This window comes from Garra rufa, chromosome 17 (assembly GCF_049309525.1).
Source record: "Garra rufa chromosome 17, GarRuf1.0, whole genome shotgun sequence".
Classification (NCBI taxonomy): domain Eukaryota; kingdom Metazoa; phylum Chordata; class Actinopteri; order Cypriniformes; family Cyprinidae; genus Garra; species Garra rufa.
In genome coordinates, this window is record NC_133377.1 from 45,376,152 (window position 1) to 45,390,981 (window position 14,830).

The following is a 14,830-nucleotide window of genomic DNA, read 5'->3' on the forward strand; positions in this document are numbered from 1 at the left end:
CTAAAGTGTTGAGCTGAATATGAACATGAAGAGTTTGATTGACAGACAGATACTCACATGCTCAACGCCGTCCATTTCCTGCGGCTGCATCATGAGCGAGGCTCTGAGAGCGTCTCCATCGGCCTGAGCGCCTCCCGTCTCCACCTGCGGATCACAGAGATTTCAACTCCAAAATCACAATTAAAAATGTTTTTTTTAATTCTAATATTTTTTATTTTAATCATATTTATTTTCCCTATTTATAACAATATTTTTTTCTTCATAAAAGCAAGTAAGCCTATATTTAGGAACATTAAGATTTGTTGCTGTGACATTATTTCATGATAATTAAATTTTCCCGTTATCATTACTGAAATACACAACAATCAAACACTCTCACTCGCATGACAGTAATGTGAAAATAATTGGATTAGAATTTGATTATCTACATTGTAAATTATTTCTACATCATGGTAATATTTGTATCGCCAATAATGTAATAAAAAATTCTTGATTTAAATTTAATTGAATTGAATTTAAAAATAAAATGAAAAAGAAACAAAAAAAAATTAGAATTAGGGGGACAAGAATTTTTTTTTATTTCTTGTTCTTTATTTATACTTTTATTTATATTCTCGCTATTTAAAATAATCATTTTTCTTCATAAAAGCAAGTAATTTTAAGTTGTTTAAATTCCAGATTTACATTTATTTGAACTACTTAATTTAATAAAAAAATAAATGAGAATTAGAGGATGAGAATTAAATATATATATAAAAATGTTAAAGTAAATTAAATAATTAAGTAAATAAAAAAAAAATATATATATATATATATATAAATGCAAAAAATGTCTGTGTGTCATATTTCAAACTCAAAAATATATGTAATTTTTTTTTCAAAAAATATACAATTATATTTTATTTATTTCCTTTCTTTATTTATACTTATATTTATATTTTCACTATTTATAATAAAAAATTTAATAAATTTTCCTTCATAAATGCAAGTATTTTTCAGTTTTTAAAAATCCAGATTTACATTTATTACATTTATTTATTATTATTATATATATATATATATATATATATATATATATATATATATATATAAATAAATGCAAAAAATGTCATATTTCAAACTCAAAAAAAAAAATTTTCAAAAAAAAAATTATATTTATTTCCTTTCTTTGTTTATACTTTTATTTATTTATTTATTTATTTATTTATTTTTACATCATAAGTTTTTAAAATTCCAGATTTAAATTTATTTTAATTATTTAATTTAAAAATAAAAAAAATAAAATGAGAATTAGGGAGATGACAATTTTTAAAAATTTATAACATAAATATGTAAATAAAATCTTTATGGACATCAAATGTGCTCTGGAAATACTGCCATGAAACTGCAAAGAATTAAAATAAAAATGTTTTCAAAAAATATATATTTATATTTGATATTTTATTAGTATTTTTATTTTATTTTATTTTTTTCCTTTCTTTATTTATACATTTATTTATATTTTCACTATTTATAATATTTTTTACTTCTTGTTTTTATAATTCCTGTTTTAAATTGAATTAAATTACTTTAATTTAATGTAAAAATGAAATAAAATGAGAACTAAGAAATTAGAATATATATAATAATATAAAAATGCTAAGAAAAACATTTATGGACTTTATGTGTTTATAATTCCTGATTTAAATAGAATTATTTAATTTAATTTAATTTAAAAATAAAATTAAATAAAAAAATTAAATGAGAATTAGGGGATGAGAATTTTTTTTAAATATATAATAACAAAAAAATGCAAAAAGAAAATGGGCATGTGCTATAGAAATATAGACATGATTTTCTTTATACACACACACACACACACACACACACACACACACACACACACACACACACAAAAAAGAATGATAATAAACTTATAAATTAAAATTACAAAATAAATACAAAATTATAAAACAAATAATAAATAAATTACTTAATTAAATGTTAAAAAAAATTGGGTTAAATGTGACTGGCATGTGTTTTTGTGAGATTCTCCCATAAAATGTGTTTTGTGGGGAAAAAAAAAAAAAATTTAAGTTAAAGTCTAATTGATGTGTTTCTAAGGCTGTCTACATTCACTCATTTCCATCAGGGCTGCTGAGATCAAAGAGTGTTACACACTGAAGAATAAAGCTCATCTGTCTCCCTCTCTCTTCTCTAACACAATCTCTCTCGCCCCTCCATCGCCCTGCACTCCGTCCGATTCGAAATCATCTCTCGTTCCTTCTGGCTCACGTTAAACGGCCCTCGAACGCACATCAATTCCTCCCACAGTCTTCACCTGCAGCTCTGCACGGATAAATCTCCTGAAAAAGCTTTCCACATCAAATCAAGCACAGCTGGTGCATTCTGAATGCAGTGCGATGCAGATAAACGCAGACCAACTGTTGCATCACGAGTTTGCGGAACGAGACTCGACGTAAACAAACACACATTATCATCAGCTCTTACCTGCTGCGGGAGTCGGTCAGACGCTGAAAGCTGATCCTCGTGTGCTGCTGCCGCTGCTAAATGTGTGTGTAAAGCGAGCCGGCGCGCTGGAGTACTCGCAGGCGTCTCTCTCTCCCTCCCCTCCTGCGGCTGCGGCTGCGGCTGCTGCGCTGCTGTCGGAGAGGAGGGGTCGTCGTACTGCAGCCGCGCGGCTTCGAGGCGCTCCTTCTCTCGCAGGGACGAGCGAAGCACATCCAGTTCCTCCTGCAAAGATCTGATGTGAGCGTGATGCGTCTCTACAGAGCACTGCCCACCAGCGACGCTGCAGTCCAGCTCTCCGTCTCTGCCTCCCTTCAACATCTCGAGACGCTTCTCCAGGCTCTTCTTCTCCTTCTCAGACGTCTCCAGCTTTGCCCTCAGTTCATAAGTGTCTTTTTTGATCGGCGTCTTCTTGAGCTCATCTTTGAGCTGTTTTGCGGCAGTTTCCATCTGCGAGAGGCGCTCCACCAACTTTTTATTCTCATTCTCTGCCACTTCCAGCTTTTCAATCAGCTCAGATGAGCCTTTATCAATCTGTGTCTTCTTCAGCTCTTCTTCAAGACGTTTCATGTCAGTTTGCATCATTGAAAGACGGTCCTCCAAGCTCTTCTTCTCCTTCTCAGACGTCTCCAGCTTTTCCCTCAGTTCATAAGTGTCTTTTTTGATTGGCGTCTTCTTGAGCTCATCTTTGAGCTGTTTTGCACCAGTTTCCATCTGCGAGAGGCGCTCCACCAACTTTTTATTCTCATTCTCTGCCAATTCCAGCTTTTCAATCAGCTCAGATGAGCCTTTATCAATCTGTGTCTTCTTCTGCTCTTCTTCAAGACGTTTCATGTCAGTTTGCATCATTGAAAGACGGCCCTCCAAGCTCTTCTTCTCGTTCTCAGCTGTCTCCAGCTTTTCCCTCAGTTCATAAATATCTTTTTTGATCAGCGTCTTCTTGAGCTCATCTTTGAGCTGTTTTGCGGCAGTTTCCATCTGCGAGAGGCGCTCTACCAACTTTTTATTCTCATTCTCTGCCACTTCCAGCTTTTCAATCAGCTCTGATGAGCCTTTATCAACCAGTGTCTTCTTAAGGTTGTCTTCGAGCTTCTTCATGTCCGTTTCCATCAGCGAGAGCCGCTCCTCCAAGCTCTTCTTCTCGTTCTCAGCGATCTCCAGCTTTTCCATCAGCTCATAAGGGTCTTTTTCAACCACCGTCTTCTTGAGCTCGTCTTCAAATTGTTTTGTGCTCGTTTCCATCTGCGAGAGGCGCTCCACCAACCTTTTATTCTCATTTTCGGCCACTTCCAGCTTTTCCATTAACTCCGTAGACTGTTTTTCAATTAGTGTTTTCTTGAGCTCTTCTTGCAACGTCAAGAGCTGCTCCTCTAAGCTCTTCTTATCGTTCTCAGCCATCTCAAGCTTTTCCAACAACTCCGTTGAGTCTTTTTCAGTCGGCTTCTCCTTGAGCTTATCTTTAAGTTGTTTCACATCCATTTCCATCTGCGAGAGGCACTCAGTCAAGCTCTTATTCTCGTTCTCAGCCGTCTCCAGCTTTTCCATCAACTCCGTAGAGTCTTTTTTAATTGGCGTCTTCTTGAGCTCTTCAAGATGTTTCATGTCAGTTTCCATTTGCGAGAGGCGCTCCACCAAGTTCTTATTCTCATTCTTGGCCAATTCCAGCTTTTCCATCAACTCCGTAGAGTCTTTTTCAATTAGTGTATTCTTGAGCTCGTCTTCAAGCTTCTTCATGTCAGTTTCCATCAGCAGGAGCCGCTCCTCCAAACTCTTCTTCTCGTTTTCAGCAGTCTCCAGCTTCTCCATCAGCTCAGAAGAGTCTTTTCCAAGTAGCGTCCTCTTGAGCTCATCTTCAAGACGTTTCACATCCATTTGTATCGTTGAGAGCTGCTCCGCCAAGCTCTTCTTCTCGCTCTCGGCCACTTCTAGCTTTTCCATCAGCTCAGTGGTGTCTTTTTCAATCAGCGTCTTGCCGTCCACTTCCTCGCATCTGGTTTGAACATCTCTGAGCTTTGTCTCGTATTCCATGGCTTCTTTGATCAAGCGCTGCTCTAGCTGCAGTTTAGCATTCACCAGGCAGGTGTACTCGTCCTTCAGCTCTTGGTAGTTCACCTCAAAGTTCTTTTCAGCGAAGGAGAACGTGTTCCTCTGCTTTTCGATCTCATCCTGCAGGTCTTCTAGTTGCAAACATGCTTGTTCGTTTTCTAAGGTAAGGTGGTTGATTTTCTGCAGAAGGTTTTCACGCTCGTTTTTCAGAGTTGTTAGCTCGTCTCTCGACTCTTTTTCTTCACTCTCTGCTCTCAGATGCTCGACTTCCGTCTGCAGTTCCTTCAGCTGCGCAACCAGCTCCTCAGCTCTGTGGCTTTCCAGCGCCCGATTCAGGTCGTTTTTCAACCCTACGATCTCTTGAAGCAACGAGGATCTCTCGCTTTCCACCGACCGCAGCTTGTCCTCGAAAACTTCCAAAGCCTCGCGGTGCCTCACGGCCATCTCGTCACGCAGGTTCTCCACGTTGAGCTGGCTTTCTCGTTGGAGGTCGTCACGAAGTCGGGAAAGCTCCTCCTCGTGGCTAAACAAGAGCTGCGTGCGCAGACGTTCCAACTCCGCTTCCTGCGATTCGGCCATGCGGTCGAGCACGGCGTCTTTTTCCCGTTCTAGCATGTCGAGTTTGATCTTATAGTTGGTGATTTCTGATTCGTGCTTGGCTTCTAGTTCGCCGTTGACCTTGTGTGCCGCATCAAGCTGCGCCTGCAGGTCGCTAATGGCATCGTGTAGCATTTGAATTTTCTCTGGACTCTGGGTTTGCACCTTCTGCGCCAGATCGAGTTTTTCTGCGCTTGTCTGCGCCAGTTCCTGCTCCGCCTTTTCACGCAGCACCTGTGTCTCCTGCAGCTTCTGCTGAAGCTCGATGACCTTTACGTTCAGCACATTAACGCCTCCGGTGCTCTGAAACAGCTGACCTTTGAACCGCTCCAGCTCTGACTGGTGCTGCTGGACGATCTTCTCGGTTTCTGAGCGGTGCTGCGCTCGGATTCGCTCCACCTCCGTCGAGTGTTGCATGCGAAGTTCCTGTTTCATCTGCACGATCTGCTGTCCGTACATTTCGTCCAGTTCGGCTCGCAGCTGCTCCATCTGGCGGCTCCAGTCGCCCTCGATTCTCTGGAGCGTCTCGCTCTCGGATTGGCCGCCCTGGTGGCAGCGCTGCTGAAGGTCCTCGACGGTTTTCATGAGCTGCAGGATTTCCCCAGACGACATGCGCTCTTTCTGTTTGGATGAGGAGAGCTCTTTTTCGCAGCTCTCCAGCTCTTGTGTTTTTGCAGCCAGATGTTTGTTGAAATCCTCCACTTGTTGTTTGGAAGTCAGAAGCTGGTCCTGAAGTTGTGTTATCAGATGCTGCTGTTCAGTGTTCAGTAAGTCTTTTTCTCGTAAATTCTGTGCAAACGATTCTTCAGCTTGTGTGCGGACCTGATAACAGAAAAAAAATAATAATAATCACATTTTTAATTTTAACAAGTTTTTATGGCAAGCGCAATCTAGTTGACTGCACAACGATCAAATATAATTTAGCACAAAATAATCACACATTAATTTTGGCTAAGAAATTAGATCCTAAAGATCATTTAAAGTCATTATTACATTTTCAATATTTTTGATTTAACATGGCATAAATTATGAAAATAAAGGAGTATTATTCTATTCAATATTGAAATATAAAATGATTTTTAAAAAATATACTGTCATTGATACATTCACTTAACTGATTTATGGTGACTGTCTTAATGAATGGGTCACTGACTCACTTGATTTGTTCAAAAACATGAATTTATTTCGTAAAGAAACATTGCTCAAAGTGCACAACAGTTCTGCTGTGGCTTTGTTTGGAACTATTTTTGTACTATATGTGGGTGGATGTATTTTATGCTAAATTATTGCTACAATTATTGCTATAATATGATTAGAGTAACTGTTACAGTCACTATTAGAGTTTCTATTATCACTATAATATCAGTAGAGTAGTCACTACAGTATAATTAATTAATAGTAACTATAGCAATTACTCTAATAGTAAATATATTAGAGCAGGGGTTTTCAAACCTGTCCTGGAGCCTCCCCTGCCCTGCACATTTTGCTTGTCTCTCTCATCTAATACACCTGATTCAAATCATCAGCTCATTAGTAGAGACTGCAAGACCTGAATTGGGTGTGCCTAATAAGGGAGACATACAAAATGTGCAGGGCAGGGGAGGCTCCAGGACAGGTTTGAAAACCCCTGTATTAGAGTAATCGCTACAGTTATCGCTTTAGTATGATTAGAGTAATTTTTATAGTTACTATTAGAGTTATTGCTACAATTATCGCTATAGTATCATTAGAGTAGTCACTACAGTATCATTAATCAATATATTTACTATTAGAGTAATTGCTATAGTTACTATTAGAGTAATCGCTACAGTTATCGCTATAGTATGATTAGAGTAATTGCTATAGTTACTATTAGAGTTATTGCTACAGTTATCGCTATAGTATCATTAGAGTAATTGCTATAGTTACTATTAGAGTAATCGCTACAGTTATCGCTATAGTATGATTAGAGTAATTGCTATAGTTACTATTAGAGTAATCGCTACAGTTATCGCTATAGTATCATTAGAGTAATTGCTATAGTTACTATTAGAGTTATTGCTACAGTTATCGCTATAGTATCATTAGAGTAATTGCTATAGTTACTATTAGAGTTATTGCTACAGTTATCGCTATAGTATCATTAGAGTAATTGCTATAGTTACTATTAGAGTAATCGCTACAGTTATCGCTATAGTATGATTAGAGTAATTGCTATAGTTACTATTAGAGTAATCGCTACAGTTATCGCTATAGTATGATTAGAGTAATTGCTATAGTTACTATTAGAGTTATTGCTACAGTTATCGCTATAGTATCATTAGAGTAATTGCTATAGTTACTATTAGGGTAATCGCTACAGTTATCGCTATAGTATCATTAGAGTAATTGCTATAGTTACTATTAGAGTAATCACTACAGTTATCGCTATAGTATGATTAGAGTAATTGCTATAGTTACTATTAGAGTAATCGCTACAGTTATCGCTATAGTATGATTAGAGTAATTGCTATAGTTACTATTAGAGTTATTGCTACAGTTATCGCTATAGTATCATTAGAGTAATTGCTATAGTTACTATTAGAGTAATCGCTACAGTTATCGCTATAGTATCATTAGAGTAATTGCTATAGTTACTATTAGAGTAATCGCTACAGTTATCGCTATAGTATCATTAGAGTAATTGCTATAGTTACTATTAGAGTAATCGCTACAGTTATCGCTATAGTATCATTAGAGTAATTGCTATAGTTACTATTAGAGTAATCGCTACAGTTATCGCTATAGTATCATTAGAGTAATTGCTATAGTTACTATTAGAGTAATCGCTACAGTTATCGCTATAGTATGATTAGAGTAATTGCTATAGTTACTATTAGAGTAATCGCTACAGTTATCGCTATAGTACCATTAGAGTAATTGCTATAGTTACTATTAGAGTTATTGCTACAGTTATCGCTATAGTATGATTAGAGTAATTGTTATAGTTACTATTAGAGTAATCGCTACAGTTATCGCTATAGTATGATTAGAGTAATTGCTATAGTTACTATTAGAGTAATCGCTACAGTTATCGCTATAGTATGATTAGAGTAATTGCTATAGTTACTATTAGAGTTATTGCTACAGTTATCGCTATAGTATGATTAGAGTAATTGTTATAGTTACTATTAGAGTAATCGCTACAGTTATCGCTATAGTACCATTAGAGTAATTGCTATAGTTACTATTAGAGTTATTGCTACAGTTATCGCTATAGTATGATTAGAGTAATTGTTATAGTTACTATTAGAGTAATCGCTACAGTTATCGCTATAGTATGATTAGAGTAATTGCTATAGTTACTATTAGAGTAATCGCTACAGTTATCGCTATAGTATCATTAGAGTAATTGCTATAGTTACTATTAGAGTTATTGCTACAGTTATCGCTATAGTATGATTAGAGTAATTGTTATAGTTACTATTAGAGTAATCGCTACAGTTATCGCTATAGTATCATTAGAGTAATTGCTATAGTTACTATTAGAGTAATCGCTACAGTTATCGCTATAGTATGATTAGAGTAATTGCTATAGTTACTATTAGAGTAATCGCTACAGTTATCGCTATAGTATGATTAGAGTAATTGCTATAGTTACTATTAGAGTAATCGCTACAGTTATCGCTATAGTACCATTAGAGTAATTGCTATAGTTACTATTAGAGTTATTGCTACAGTTATCGCTATAGTATGATTAGAGTAATTGTTATAGTTACTATTAGAGTAATCGCTACAGTTATCGCTATAGTACCATTAGAGTAATTGCTATAGTTACTATTAGAGTTATTGCTACAGTTATCGCTATAGTATGATTAGAGTAATTGTTATAGTTACTATTAGAGTAATCGCTACAGTTATCGCTATAGTATGATTAGAGTAATTGCTATAGTTACTATTAGAGTAATCGCTACAGTTATCGCTATAGTATCATTAGAGTAATTGCTATAGTTACTATTAGAGTTATTGCTACAGTTATCGCTATAGTATGATTAGAGTAATTGTTATAGTTACTATTAGAGTAATCGCTACAGTTATCGCTATAGTATCATTAGAGTAATTGCTATAGTTACTATTAGAGTAATCGCTACAGTTATCGCTATAGTATGATTAGAGTAATTGCTATAGTTACTATTAGAGTAATCGCTACAGTTATCGCTATAGTATCATTAGAGTAATTGCTATAGTTACTATTAGAGTTATTGCTACAGTTATCGCTATAGTATGATTAGAGTAATTGTTATAGTTACTATTAGAGTAATCGCTACAGTTATCGCTATAGTATCATTAGAGTAATTGCTATAGTTACTATTAGAGTTATTGCTACAGTTATCGCTATAGTATCATTAGAGTAGTCACTACAGTATCATTAATCAATATATTTACTATTAGAGTAATTGCTATATTTACTATTAGAGTAATTGCTACAGTTATCGCTATATTATTATTATTAGAGAAATCGATATAGTTACTATTAGGGTAATTACTATAGTATCATTAGAGTAATCGCTATAGTATCATTAACTGCACAACAGTTCTGCTGTGGCTTTGTTTAAAACCATTTTCGTTTGCGAAATTGAGCTAAAACAGATTTATAGACAATATTGGGTCTATAATGTAACACAACATTAACTTCTTGTTTATTGAACTGTTGCAAAAAATCAATATTACATTTGAAATTGCACAGATATTGTGGAAAAACGGCTCCACTGCTTGTGTAATACTTGTACACTGAGACAAATACTGACATAACTGCGTCCTAATAGGCTACATCATGCAGTGAGTCACTTAACTTGTTAAATTGACAGCTCTAATGTGATTACTTAGAAAATAAATCTGCAATTATTCAGTAAGTGTATTTTTCACTCAGTTCGTTTAAAGATGTCTGTTTGGTTGTTTTAATGAGGACTCAAGTGCAACAATACTATTTTTTTGTCTTTATTTCTATGAGGCTGGATCGCATGACTGGAAACAGCTGCCTAGGGCTGATGGCCGTTGAGTGGGCTGACTTGTTTAATAGTGAACTCACTCTCTCTGCTTCACTCAGTCTGTCCTGAAGCTGCGCGATCAATAAAAGCTGCTCCTGCGTCTTCTCCTGGTGACCTCTGGCCTGTGCGTCCCTCTCGTCCAGCTGCTGCTGGTACAGCGTGATCTGCTGACGAGCCTGGAGGAGATCTGCAGCGGTGGAGCTGATGTTGGAGCTCCGCTGGATCTCACCGACCTGCAGCTGAGGGAAGATTGAAAGCGTCAGGATAAAGAAATTAACAAACAACCAATGAAACATAATAACACCAATGAAAACAAGCCTGAGTACATTAAAACGTCTTTCTGAATGACTTCATACATGCGTTCCCGACATGAAGGCTTTCAAAACGGTGGACGAGGTGAGAAAAATGTTGATTTTTATAATATTTTGTCTATTGGTTTCTTTCAATATAAATGTATCAGGTAAAAGGTTTTAGCTAACTACTGCTTTACACTATATGTGGGTGGATGTATTTTATACTAATTTATGCAGAATCCACCTGACTTTACAAAGCTTGACGACTTAAAGCAACAGAAAACAAAAACTGCATCAGAATGTTATCAGTATGGATACTAATATAGTTATTGTTATCTTTACAGTTATAGTAATTTTTTCATTTTTTATAGTTATCTCTAGTCAATATAATTATCACTAGCACTATAGTTATCATTATTGTTAGAGTAATTGCTATAGTTACTATAAGAGTAATAGCTACAGTTATCACTATAGTATCATTAGAGTAATTGCTATTGTTACTATTAATCACTAGTTATTGTTATAGTATCGTTAGATTACAGTATTCGTTACAGTCATCGCTATAGTATTATTAGAGTAATCAATATAGTTACTATAAGAGTAATGGCTACAGTTATCGCTATTTTATCATTAGAGTAATTGTTATAGTTACTATTAGAGTAATCGCTATAGTATCATTAGAGTAATCATTATAGTTACTATTAGAGTAATCGCTATAGTATCATTAGAGTAATTGTTATAGTTACTATAAGAGTAATTGTTATAGTTACTATTAGAGTAATCGCTATAGTATCATTAGAGTAATTGTTATAGTTACTATTAGAGTAATCGCTATAGTATCATTAGAGTAATTGTTATAGTTACTATAAGAGTAATTGTTATAGTTACTATTAGAGTAATCGCTATAGTATCATTAGAGTAATTGTTATAGTTACTATTAGAGTAATCGCTATAGTATCATTAGAGTAATTGTTATAGTTACTATTAGAGTAATCGCTATAGTATCATTAGAGTAATTGTTATAGTTACTATTAGAGTAATCGCTATAGTATCATTAGAGTAATTGTTATAGTTACTATTAGAGTAATCGCTATAGTATCATTAGAGTAATTGTTATAGTTACTATTAGAGTAATCGCTATAGTATCATTAGAGTAATTGTTATAGTTACTATTAGAGTAATCGCTATAGTATCATTAGAGTAATTGTTATAGTTACTATAAGAGTAATTGTTATAGTTACTATTAGAGTAATCGCTATAGTATCATTAGAGTAATTGTTATAGTTACTATTAGAGTAATCGCTATAGTATCATTAGAGTAATTGTTATAGTTACTATTAGAGTAATCGCTATAGTATCATTAGAGTAATTGTTATAGTTACTATTAGAGTAATCGCTATAGTATCATTAGAGTAATTGTTATAGTTACTATTAGAGTAATCGCTATAGTATCATTAGAGTAATTGTTATAGTTACTATTAGAGTAATCGCTATAGTATCATTAGAGTAATTGTTATAGTTACTATAAGAGTAATTGTTATAGTTACTATTAGAGTAATCGCTATAGTATCATTAGAGTAATTGTTATAGTTACTATTAGAGTAATCGCTATAGTATCATTAGAGTAATTGTTATAGTTACTATTAGAGTAATCGCTATAGTATCATTAGAGTAATTGTTATAGTTACTATTAGAGTAATCGCTATAGTATCATTAGAGTAATTGTTATAGTTACTATTAGAGTAATCGCTATAGTATCATTAGAGTAATTGTTATAGTTACTATTAGAGTAATCGCTATAGTATCATTAGAGTAATTGTTATAGTTACTATTAGAGTAATCGCTATAGTATCATTAGAGTAATTGTTATAGTTACTATTAGAGTAATCGCTATAGTATCATTAGAGTAATTGTTATAGTTACTATAAGAGTAATTGTTATAGTTACTATTAGAGTAATCGCTATAGTATCAGAGTAATTGTTATAGTTACTATTAGAGTAATCGCTATAGTATCATTAGAGTAATTGTTATAGTTACTATTAGAGTAATCGCTATAGTATCATTAGAGTAATTGTTATAGTTACTATTAGAGTAATCGCTATAGTATCATTAGAGTAATTGTTATAGTTACTATTAGAGTAATCGCTATAGTATCATTAGAGTAATTGTTATAGTTACTATTAGAGTAATCGCTATAGTATCATTAGAGTAATTGTTATAGTTACTATTAGAGTAATCGCTATAGTATCATTAGAGTAATTGTTATAGTTACTATTAGAGGGCTCTTCCTGTTTATCCTGAAACCATCGCAACATAAAGATGTAAGCGTGCTCTGGCACGAATGCTAAAACCCTATGTGAGTGCAGGCCAGAGGGGGAGTGGGGAGGGGGGGCGACTGTACTCGGGCTAAAGTAATGGCTACAGTATCGCTATAGTATCATTAGAGTAATTGTTATAGTTACTATTAGAGTAATCGCTATAGTATCATTAGAGTAATTGTTATAGTTACTATTAGAGTAATCGCTATAGTATCATTAGAGTAATTGTTATAGTTACTATTAGAGTAATCGCTATAGTATCATTAGAGTAATTGTTATAGTTACTATTAGAGTAATCGCTATAGTATCATTAGAGTAATTGTTATAGTTACTATTAGAGTAATCGCTATAGTATCATTAGAGTAATTGTTATAGTTACTATAAGAGTAATTGTTATAGTTACTATTAGAGTAATCGCTATAGTATCATTAGAGTAATTGTTATAGTTACTATTAGAGTAATCGCTATAGTATCATTAGAGTAATTGTTATAGTTACTATTAGAGTAATCGCTATAGTATCATTAGAGTAATTGTTATAGTTACTATTAGAGTAATCGCTATAGTATCATTAGAGTAATTGTTATAGTTACTATTAGAGTAATCGCTATAGTATCATTAGAGTAATTGTTATAGTTACTATTAGAGTAATCGCTATAGTATCATTAGAGTAATTGTTATAGTTACTATTAGAGTAATCGCTATAGTATCATTAGAGTAATTGTTATAGTTACTATTAGAGTAATCGCTATAGTATCATTAGAGTAATTGTTATAGTTACTATAAGAGTAATTGTTATAGTTACTATTAGAGTAATCGCTATAGTATCAGAGTAATTGTTATAGTTACTATTAGAGTAATCGCTATAGTATCATTAGAGTAATTGTTATAGTTACTATTAGAGTAATCGCTATAGTATCATTAGAGTAATTGTTATAGTTACTATTAGAGTAATCGCTATAGTATCATTAGAGTAATTGTTATAGTTACTATTAGAGTAATCGCTATAGTATCATTAGAGTAATTGTTATAGTTACTATTAGAGTAATCGCTATAGTATCATTAGAGTAATTGTTATAGTTACTATTAGAGTAATCGCTATAGTATCATTAGAGTAATTGTTATAGTTACTATTAGAGTAATCGCTATAGTATCATTAGAGTAATTGTTATAGTTACTATTAGAGGGCTCTTCCTGTTTATCCTGAAACCATCGCAACATAAAGATGTAAGCGTGCTCTGGCACGAATGCTAAAACCCTATGTGAGTGCAGGCCAGAGGGGGAGTGGGGAGGGGGGGCGACTGTACTCGGGCTAAAGTAATGGCTACAGTATCGCTATAGTATCATCTATCATCTAGAATCACTAGTTATCGCTTTAGTATAATTAGAGTAATCGCTAATTATTGCTCTAGTATCATTAGAGTAATTGGAGTCTTTCAGTAATCAAGTTATCGATAGCAGGGTTTCCTGCAGATTTGAACAAGTGAAATTTAAGACTTTTTAAGACCTTTTTAATACCACCTTATATGAAATTTAAGACCTAAACCTGTAATGGAAATAGATATTATATTACATGTAATATTTAATGTGTTTAATGTAAAAAGTAAACAAAATTTCATGGCTGTCATAAATTTAATTTTTTTACTACGATATACAGTGAACTTTTCATATCAGTAGATACTATTCCACACAAAACATTCCCATAAAAGTACCACTAGAAATATCTAGTGTAAAAAAATTCCTGAAGCAATATTTTCATCAGTGCTCTATTAGCTTTTACATCTTAAATCTGCATATTTGATTTACCTTTATAAAGGCCTTTTTTTTACTTTTGAAATGTATGCATTACCTTTGAAATTTATTTTATGAATTTATCAATAAATTCTAAATGGCTGTTAGCAGTGAGATTACATAATTTACACTGCAAAATTAAAAGTGAGATTAATGTTTTAAACACATTTATTGATTTATAAATATATATATTACTGAACTATATCATGTTATAAATAAACTATACATTTTAAATTTTTACCTCAGTGTGTTTCTTTAGAGTGCTGTTACAT

At 33.7% G+C, this 14,830-nt stretch overlaps 1 protein-coding gene across 1 annotated transcript in view; it reads right to left on the bottom strand.

Annotated features, from left to right (window-relative positions):
* LOC141289447 (A-kinase anchor protein 9-like) overlaps window positions 1-14,830 on the bottom strand; it is a 61,531-nt gene continuing 46,701 nt past the window's right edge. The window contains exons 6-8 of the mRNA XM_073821541.1: window positions 10,199-10,396; window positions 2,491-5,973; window positions 1-144 (exon numbers count right to left, since the gene is read on the bottom strand). Of these exons, the coding sequence (XP_073677642.1) occupies window positions 1-144; window positions 2,491-5,973; window positions 10,199-10,396 (3,825 nt within the window). The remainder of the gene's footprint in view (window positions 145-2,490; window positions 5,974-10,198; window positions 10,397-14,830) is intronic.